The 11082-nt window shown below is 28.1% G+C and overlaps 1 protein-coding gene across 3 annotated transcripts in view; it reads left to right on the top strand.

Moving 5' to 3' along the window:
* The first annotated feature begins 864 nt into the window (after positions 1–864).
* Positions 865–11082, top strand: part of Mvl (solute carrier family member malvolio) — a 59685-nt gene continuing 49467 nt past the window's right edge. Inside the window, exons 1-2 of one of the 3 annotated variants that reach the window (XM_071184283.2) lie at positions 893–1026; positions 5483–9326. In XM_071184283.2, the coding sequence (XP_071040384.2) occupies positions 5552–8083 (2532 nt within the window). In that variant the 5' untranslated portion in view covers positions 893–1026; positions 5483–5551 and the 3' untranslated portion in view covers positions 8084–9326. Of the gene's footprint in view, positions 1027–5482; positions 9327–11082 lie in introns of those variants that run through there. The other 2 variants (XM_087153368.1, XM_016059767.4) reach the window with 2 other exon arrangements.

Below are 11082 nucleotides of genomic sequence, written 5' to 3'. Positions count from 1 at the left end.
GTAGGTTCCAAAAAGTTTTTAATCGACGCAATCTCCATCTTTCTTTACCTGCTTTTCAAGCCATTTCTCAACTGTCTGTCGAATCACTCACATTTTGAACTTCGTTGATAATCACGCCTTTTGTGTCAGCATATATCTGGTTCTTTTTTTTATTATTATTATTAATTTGAACTTCTATCTACTTCCATATTTATGCATAATTCTTTTTCTTGTGTATCTTGCGATTCTAAATCAATTGTTGATGCGAGATTAGTGCCTTCATTTTCTACCCAAAGTTGTCAATCATTGCGATAAAAATAAAGGACAAGTTCATTACTAGTATGAAATGAAGTTTTTTTAAATTATTATTGGTAATAGTTAAACAATTTAAAACGTCATGCCAACTGTCAGTTGAATAAGTAAACGATCGAATGTTTCTTAAACGTCGCTTTAAACCTGTTTCTGTTATTTTTATTACGAATTTAAATTTTTCATTCGGTAAATATTTGACTGTGGTTTTTAAACAAATTTAATGAAAAGTTTTAGGTCATTATTAAGTCATAACTTAAATATTTTTTTCCATCTGAGAAAAGTAAAGGATAATTTTTCATCATAGAATAATTTCCTCATGCATTTACATAAAAACAGATTTAAGTTATATATTTAGATTTTTAAGAATATAATTCCATCATCATCATTATTTCTTTTAATTAAATATATTTCTATTTTACCCTCTTCACTGATTATATTATTCCTATTTTCAGGAGAGTTGAATCTTATGAGTTAACCCCAAACATCCCCTCACCTTTGAACGCCTTTGATCATAAACAGTTTTCCTTATCTAGCCTCTTTATTGTTATCTTCACATAATTACCTGCTTCTAAATCTTTATCGGAATTCAGTCACAATGCCGCACAAACCAAATAAGATATGTTGGCTAATTTGAATTGTTGAAAGCTGCTCCATTCAAATTAATTTCATTTTATCATCCTTGTCTTTCGAAATATACATGCTTTATTTGGAAGATAAAGAATCATTTTTCGTTAGGTGAGATGTGCTAAAAAAAATTTTTTTTTGTTATTCGTTTTCTTGTTTGATTTTTATCTGTGGGTGAGAAATCTGATACAGAAATACAATTGAATGTATTGATAACTTATCGTTTGAATCCTTGCCTTTATGAAATGCTTTGTAATGAATATTACAAATTACCCATGTTAGTTCATATGTTTCTAAAATTATGTTTATGACCTCAGAGGTTTGTCTTCTATTAAGCATTAAGTCTCACGAGCACAAGATGCCCCAGTAGTTTTGACTTTAGATAGTACCATTTGATCAGCTTTATCTAGCAGTGACGTGCATAGGGAGCGGTCAATGTTCCTAGACCAACCAAATGAGACATTCATTCGATATGGAAACAAAAACTTTAAATCTATTACTTTTATTTTTTATTACGATATTTAATTTTTTAACTGATAGATATTAGGCTTAAGCAAAACATTTTAGGGAGAATATTTTTAAACGAATTTGATAATTAAGTTATTGGTCATTAAATTTGAAATTTTTTTACATTTAAAAAAAAAGAATTTTTTTTTTTTGGGGGGGGGGGGGGAATCAATGCTTTAACATAAAATAATTTCCACTTTCAATTTACTTAAAAATGAATTGAAAATATGTATTTATATTTTTATAAATGTATGTATTTCCAATATTTTCTTTATTCACATTTGTGAATATTTTTACATTTGTGAATATTTTTTACATTTGTGAATATTTTTTAAAACATTTTTTTGACAAATGTATTTTACTCACCTAGTTTAGCAGTTTTCGCTTAAAGAAATTTAAAAATCGCCTGCTTTTATAAATCTAAATAAATTCTATGCTATTTGTTTTCCTTAAAAAAAATGGATATAGTTATTTGACTTTATTGTTTATTTTTTCAATAATATATTTAGATTTTCAATTCTTATTTTAATCTATATTTTAATAATCTTTGTAATTATCTTTAAATAAAATAGTTAATAAGAATAAAGATCATATGCTATTTTTACCTGTTTTTTATATCGTCTGCATCATATTTTAACAAAATAAAAGTGATATTAGTCATATCAACTGTTTTCTAATGTGAATATTTTTAGATAGTTTCATAATGATTTTTTTTTTTCATTTTACCAGATATTTTTCTTTAAAATGTAAGCATGTTCTCAATTACTTTTTTCTTCATAAATTATGTAATTTGCTATTATTTTGTTTAAATTATTATTTTTCTTATTATACATCCTGAAAATCATTTTTTAGTCAAATTGATTATTAGTTCGAAATCATGTATAAATGTAAGCATTTCATTTATTTTTGTTGTGTGTAAATTAAATGTTAATTTATTCGAAAAAGAATGTCGCAAATCAAGTGATTATCGTAGTTAAGTAAATTATTCGGTTATTTATCTGTAAATAATTATTCGGTTATCTATTTCTGTACCATGATAGAACTGTTATTTTAGATATGTTATTCTTAGTGAATTCGAATTTTCCATACTTTTAATAATTTTAATATAGTTTACTATATGTTTTCAGTTCACATTAGAATTTATTCTTCTTTTGGTATTTGATGTATTTACAAGATAAGCATTATTTTTTGTAATATTTAGACCATGAAAATGTGATCAATCGGTTGATTATGTCTAAATTTAATAAATATGATAAACATCTTAAGTATATCTATAGGCACACAACTGACACGCAGCTTAATCGTTATTGGTAGTATCTGATGCGTCGAATTAATATAAAATACAGAAAATTTGAGAATAAAGTATAAACTTATGAATACTTTACAGTCACTTTGCCTTAGTATTGTAGAATGACGAACTAGCCATGTATGACCTACATCTTCGATCGTTTGGAACATCGCGTCTAAGGCTCAATGGCTTATGATTTTCACAAATTACTCAAAGTTTAAAATTTTTATTTTGCACTTCGAATGGTGATGTCAAAATATTCAATTTGACTTAAATTTATTCGTGTAAAATCAGTTTTATACTATACCTGAAAAAATATTCTCTCTTATGAGAAATGTATTACATATTTTACAAAAATATAATTAATAAATGCACTACCTATCTGTAGATTTCTCTTGTAGGGTGACAAAGAAAGTCTTTATTTCTTTTTCGCGTTGGTAACATAGAATTAAAATATCAAGTGTGTGAGCTGTCATATTAGCAGGAAAGCGTTAACGTACATGTTTACAAATTTTTAATTGAAAATTCTTTTCCTGCTTGGACAATGAAAAACGAATGCAAACTAAGCTACAAGTTAGAAAGAATTGAAAGTTTGAAAGTGAATAATTCATAACGATAACCAAAGTGTTCTAGATTATGTTTTAATTATACTTATACAGATTAAATAATTATTTTATTCGTTGTTATTATTATTCATTGAAAAATGGACATTAGTCGTGCTGTTACGCTTTTTTAAGCATAATAAAATAAGCTTGCTCCAAAAACAGAAGGAAGCGTTAATGACAGTTATGAAAGACGTAACATTGAAAGAATGCGTAGGAGACGTGCCGTCATACATGTTGTTTTTAAAAAAGCATAATTATTGTTTTGTTTCTACAAGTTTTTCTATTGCATGTCATTTATTTTAATTTTAAATTTTTTATTTCAGTAACCTATTATAGACTAAAAATTCTAATTTTTAAAGAGGAATTAGTTATAAATATTTTAATATTTTTTTTAAATTTTGAAGATTTTACTTACTCTAGAAGACATTTTAAAAGAATTTAACTTTGTAGAGAGTGTGGTTTGCAAAGCAAACTACAGAAGGTTGCATGCGATTATAGGGAAACTAGTATACACGGTTGTTTCGTGGGTTGGGGAAAGTCAACGAACAGGGAGCGGGGCCCACTAGTTATTACAGTAAAACAAAAACTGAGCAGTGGCTCCCGCGAGAAATTAAAAAAATAATAATAATAAATAAAATTTGGACCGGGATAGCCTGGTCGGTAGGGCACTGGGCCCATGTCCAAGAGTTCGTGGGTTCGATCCCCGCCGGCTGAAGACTCCCCGTGTAGTAAATGGTGACCGGTGCATGTTAAATCTGTCGAGTCGCAAAGTCCTCCATGTTCCCATAACAAATCAATACCCCTGGGTACTGATCCAGGAGTTTCCTTGTCTGCTGGATTGGTTCGAAATTACAAGGCTACGGAGTTGAACATTAGTAGTCGCAAACCCAAAAATTGGGTCGGCTGTTCAACGACGGATATAAAATAAAATAAATTTAAAAAAAAAAACGGAAAAAGAAAGAAACAGGAGATAAACTTGAAGAGTAGAATTAGGAGTCAACTTCGAGCACGGCACTATATTGCACAAATTGATGCCCAAGTTTTCGAAGACTTGATATAAGACTTGAAGCTTAGACTCCGGGAATCGCAGGAGATAAAATTGAAAGTGACAAATTCAGTGCCAAATTCGGATTGTTATATTGAATTCAGTGGTAAATTAAAGCCTCTTTCTGCAATAAAAAAAAATTGAATTATGGATCTTGTGTAGAATACTAATAATTCAATGTAATACTTACATAATATAATGCTAATAATTCAATACTAATAATTCTGATTTTTGTGGCTAAAATTAATTCTATGGAATTTCTGTTTAAAATAAGTAGAACATCGAGTTCTTATCATATTTTCATAATAAATATAGTATTTGCATAGAAACTGAACAATTTTTTTTTTTTTTTGTTCATTAAAGTAAAAATCAAACTAATAATGTTTTATAAAACGCAGAAAAGTATGCATATCAAATGTTGATTAATCAGTAGTGAAAGGATAAAGAAATATTATTAAAAATAAATATTAATAACATACATTATTTAGTGACTCTTCTGACACTATGCTCAGGGCCCTTACTCCCATGCAATAATGAGGCTCTGTAGCTGATATGGTTGAGAAATTATTGTTGTAGAATAGTTTCTAACCTACATGAACGAAACCTACATGATAAATAATTCATTCAAGTATAAAAAAATTTTGCATTCATTTTTCTCAACAACAAGAAAAAAATAATTTTATTGACACAGTTTTTAGAATAACAAGCGTCTTACATTACTCTCAAAACTGTGCTATTTATGAAGTTGTTTATTCTTATTTTAGGGATTTTGCATATAGAAAATATTAATTTTTCATATGAAAAATGTTAATTTTTCCTTTACTTTTATAACATTCGAATAAAACAACATACAAAAAAAAAGGTTAAACAGTAAGTTAACTGCAAATAAGGGATAGTGCTAGGCCTCCTTCTTTCAGAAATATGTAAACAAATTTATGAAAATAATTTTTAGTATACAAACATAATATCGGGATGTTTTTAATTACTGATTATATGAAACAAGTTCTAATTAATTAAATCATTGTCATTATTTGAAATTGAACTAATATTTCAAAGTTTTGTGCATTGTTTTAGAAAATAACTAAAAATATAAATATACTTAATATGTTTCCACTTTTAAAGGGTTTTATTGAAATAAAAATCTGGCAGATAGAGTTGATTTCTTATCTTGGATTCAACAGTTTATTCAAGATGTCATTTAATAAGAAGACAGACATTAGAAATTACTTCCAACAAAAACTTCAGACACTTAAACCTCATGCAAGCCAATTGAATCATTCACCTCAATCATTTTTTTCTCCTAAAAGATTTGGAGGGAAATCAATTAAGTCATTACCATTTTGCAAGAAGAAACGACTGCCCAAAGGATGGAAAATGAAAGTTTCCGATGACAACTATTTTGATAATACTACCTATTCGTCTGGCATACACTTTAATTCTGGTTCCAGGTATGATGTTAAACAATATGGGAAAAATATGTCTGATGTCGATGAATCTTTATTTATAATAAAAGAAATTGATGAAATTTTAGAAAACTCTCAATATAAATTCCGAAACTCATTCAATTCGAGCATGAATAGGAACCCTAACCCAAAACTAGTACCTGATAGTAATTTGAATAAATGCATTAAAGATGATAATATTTCCAATTATCCATCTTATTTATTGCCTCAAAATCCAGATATTAATGAGGGCTTTAAGAAATATGCTTACGGAAACAAAGATCTTCGACTTTTAAATTTTGACAATCTAAGCAGTCCATTAAAGGCAGAAGATAGTTATTCATTAAGTGAAAATTGTGTAACAGAGTTTGGACAGAATGAGTTCATCAGAGATTTTAATCAGATCGAAACCTGTACTCGCGAACAAAGAGCTAATCCTAAACGGATATCGAATTCAAAAGTCAAAAACGGCCATGAACTTTTAAACTGTAAAAAAAGAAAGCTGAAAACGAGAAATTCTGAACAATGCCAAGATGTTCGAAAAGGACGTGATTTTTTTGAGAAATTTAGAAAAATTAAGAACACTGAGCTACTAAATCGTGACATGGAATTCAATCTTAATGATACTACTCTAAGACACAACTCTGAAGGTAATAAAATATTATTCGAAACTATGTTTGAGAATTCTGCAGCAAATTCCGCATCTAAGTTTGATGAAGAAAATAGAAAGACAGAAAAATTAGGTAGCGTAACTAATTCAACATTATCTCAACTATTTAATTCCCAGCCTCTAAGCCCAAAAAATATTTTACTGAAGAACACAGAAAAAGAACAGTCGAATAAATTCCTGTTAAGTGATTCTAAAAAATCCATGAATACCAAAGTTGAAGAAAATAAGGAAAACGTGAATATGAATGAACCTTCATCAAAAAACAACTATACTTGTCTCACAAAGATAGATTTGAGTGAGAAAAAAACGTCGTCAATGATGGATTTATTGGGATATGAAACTCAAAAGGAAAGCGTCACTTACAACAGATGTGAGAATACATTTATTCAACCCATTTTAGAAAATAAGACTAACAAAGTTTTCGAAAATTATAAAAAGAAAGCTCGAGAGTTATCTCGTAAAATTTTAAAAAATACGAATACTTTTTCAAAAACTGTAAAAGGGAATACTCGAAACTTTGAAATGGAACATTTAGTAACCCTTCATAATGATGAGGGCAACACGAAATTCAACAACTTCGTTACACCTAAACTTCAAAAACGAGAACATGTCCCGAGATGTGATAATTATATGAAAGGCGTCTTTTCCAAAACTAACAGACTTTCTGAAAATGAAAAGCATTTCGAATGTAACAATTTCAAAAACGATAGTTCAGCATCTGAGATTTCTAGTAGAAATAACACTGTCGAGTTAGTTTTAATTGAATCAAATTCTGATAGCATTCCTGCTAAAAAGGTAGCTTCTGTTGAATCTATTGATGCGTCTACAACCTTCAATCCTTCCAATAATGAAACAGATAACACTAATTTAATAGACAATCATACAGATAATAATAAAATTGCAGATGAAGTTGCTAATCTAAAAACTAAAACTGACATTTCAGAAGAAGGGAACTCAGAAACTAACTGTGAAAAATCTGTTAAAAATGGTGCAGAATATTCCAATAACACGTTGCGCACTATTCCTGAACCTTTAGATTTAAGCTTCAAAGAACATAAAGCGACTCACTTGCAAAAAACAAAATCATATCTAGAAACACCATCGACTGACAACAAGGAAAAAACATTCCTATGCGTCCAAGAGAGTGACAAAACAAATTCTTTAAAAGTAAAACAATGCAATTCATCTAACAAATTGCGGGACGAAAAAACAATAAACACATCCTGCTGTTCAAGAAACATTTCCCATGCAATCTTTACTGAACGTGAATTTGAGGTAGCTGATTCGAACAAAATTGTACAAGGCTGTATTAATTGTTCAGAAAATTCGGAACAATTTAGCGAATTCAATATCGCCATCGATCCAGATCTTCCGCCAACATTATCGAGTCACAAAAATCAAGTTAATTCTAACAGTGAAAAAAAAATTTTATTTGATGAGAAATCTAATGGAACTGGTGTAAATGAAAAAACTTCTGATAAAGTCAATGAAAAATGTTCCTTTGAAATAGGTGTTCAAACTGCACCGTCTACGCCTATGAAAATTGAAAAGTGGTGTCAAGTTGGTACTCCCAAAGAAGACAAAGCTGTTCAAGTTGACTTAAGTGAGTAAATAAAAAAAAATCACAGCGATTAGTTATTAAAAATTCGCATTTTCTAACTAAACATAACACTATTCGTTTAGTGTAAGTTACCAATGTCATTTACATGCTGAAGTGTGGTAATTATTTATGTTCATGTTTCATTCATATTGTGTAAAATTCTACGACTTTAATTAAAGAGAAAATGTGAAAAATATTCCGACATAAATCTAGTTTCTTTTCTACATCTATAATTTATTATTTAAAATTTTTTAGGTCTATGATAAAAATAACATGCACAGCTGGCAATTTTAATGATTGTTACAAAAGATGTTTCTTATTAGAAGTGAAATTATAATTTGCTTTAAGTTTATAATAATTTGCTTAATTTTATCCAACAATAAAAAAACCGTTAAATTATTAGGTCCTTTGTAAAGAATATTACATTATAATACATTCATACTTTAAGATCCTTGTTAGAAATAGTATGCATATTCGGAGTTGCAAATCGATATTTAATTTAGAAAATCACAATTAAGTAAGGCAGAACATAATACATTAAAATTTTCTTGATTATCAGAGTTAACAGAGAGGAACAAAAGGACGATTTTTAGAAATATCTTACAATTTCATCAGTCTTACTAATTTCAATGATTTCAGTCACGCTTTCATGTGTATTTATTTTTTAGATTTTGATAGTGAGAAAACCACTAGACTAATTTTATCGCAAAATACATACAAGCTTGCAACTTTGATACAATACAAAACAGTTCATGCAACGTATTATTTAATTGATCAGTACAAGCGTAAAAAAATGGATTTTATTAATGCTCCAAGAGATAAAGATAAACTGTATACCAGTATTCCAAAGAATGTTTTCTTTAATAAAAGGTTTCATATCGCATTATTGTAAATAATTCAACATAATTTTATACTTATTAGTTGTTTGTATTTAAGCTATAAAATTACTATTATTATAACACTGCTTTTGAGATTTTTGTAATTTTTTCCTCTGTACTGCGGTGTTTTTATTATTTTTTTTATTTATTTATTTTTTAAATTTTATTGATTCTCAGTATGTTTAATCTTTAACTTCAATTTCATTGTAAGGATAATTAAATAAAAATAAAGGCTTTAACACATTAATTGTATTTTTAAAATTATCCTTGATGTCAGAAAATTTCGCATTACACCAAAAATATGTGAAATATTTGCTCTCAACAAGAAATGTCTGCTAAATAATTTGAGGTATGAAGAGTAAAAAAATGATGGAAAAAAAAAGCTTAAAACCAGAAATAATTTTTTTTAAAAATGGCTAACATTTTTTAAAAAAATTAAATTTTAAAGTCGCCTTAGGCTTAACTATAGCATTTAAATCATCCGCAAATATTTTTTTATTTGCATATTATTTAAGTTTCTTATTTTCAACTTGTATTCTTTATTTTTCAAGCATATTAATACTCAAATTTTTGATGTATATCATCTTAAAAAAATTATTTTCTTCCATTCTTTTTAATGTATTGGAAATTACACCTGATAATTATTTTCTTATTAATGTTTTGACATCTTGATAATTATTTTCTTTGTGAATATAATATATCATTATTATTTGCAAAGAAAATCAGTCGAAATTTCATGATTATTTCCATTGGAGAAATTTCTTTCTCTCTGCAACTTACACTGCATGACAAAATTTTCTGCAGAATTACACTAAACTGTTGATGCATATCATTCTGCATGAAATTTTTTGTTCTGAATACTGGAGATTTTGTATGAAACATAACGTTTTAAATGCAGATCTTTGCATATAGCCAGATCAAAAACTATGCATACATTTATTTTCTTCTAGACAATGTACATAAATTTATAGCGATTATTTTATGCATTTAGCATCTAGATCCTTGACAAATAGCAAATTTATTTCTCAGTCAAGTAATGTACTCTAAAAATGTTTATTTATTACCCTAGACTAGCAAAATATCCGATCTTCGTACTGGATTGAAAAAAGTATAAACAATCAATATATCAGTTTTGATAATGTTGCGAAAACCTACTCAAAACTGGAACATATTGCTAACACAATTAATAAAAGTAAAATGGTTTTTTTTTAGATGCCTCGTTATATTTCGTCTTTCTGTCCATTTAACGTTGTAAGATTTAGCAAAACACATCTTTAGTACTTCATCCCATTAAAATAACGATTAACTGTATTTGGAATCATTTGGCATGATTCCGTTGTGCGAAGCGAACTCATTATAAACAAAATTTATCATAAACGCGATTTTTTTTTCTTCAATACCCATCCCCTTAGAGCAGGGTTTCTTAATCTGTGGTTCATGGACCCCTAAGGGGTCCATGAGTCATATTTTGGGGGTCCGCTGACTACTCCTAATTTTTAAAATGTTTGGAAGCCTACCCATTGTTTGTAAAGCGAGCTATGGCAGCAATAATTATAAATATACCATCCCCCAATCCAATTTATTAATTAAGAAAAGGCAGCAGCAACCTTCACATTAAAAATTTAAATTTTAAAAATTTTGTATACTATTAAAATAATAAAATTAAATGTTTTCTAATAATTGGTGTTTTTTGCAATAATTTTTTTCACAGGGGGTGGTCCGTGGCTTCTTAAAAAATTTTAAAAGGGGTCCATTATACCAAAAAGGTTAAGAAACACTGCCTTAGAGGTACCGAAAAAAATCTCTTTCACAGTATCTATATTTTAGTTTCCCAGTATTGATGCAGTTTTAATGGGTATAAAATATATATTTTTAGATAATACATTGTACCTATATTTATGCATTTCGTACCTATTAAACTGCACCAGTTATCATAATGCCAGTAGTGCCTATTACCAAAATTAATTAAACATCATTGGCGCCAATAATAATATGGCGATTATTTTTTAAATTTCTCCATCCATTTTGTTTTATAGTACTTTGAGAATATGGTTTTTTTTTTAATTTAAATTAGTACTCATTATCAAAATTAAGCGTCAAAATAATTTAGCCATTTTTTATGCAAGAATATT

Source organism: Parasteatoda tepidariorum, chromosome 10, assembly GCF_982258835.1.
Source record: "Parasteatoda tepidariorum strain Cologne lab strain chromosome 10, Ptep-v5.0, whole genome shotgun sequence".
Classification (NCBI taxonomy): Eukaryota; Metazoa; Arthropoda; class Arachnida; order Araneae; family Theridiidae; genus Parasteatoda; species Parasteatoda tepidariorum.
This window is presented reverse-complemented; position numbering and strand designations above follow the sequence as displayed.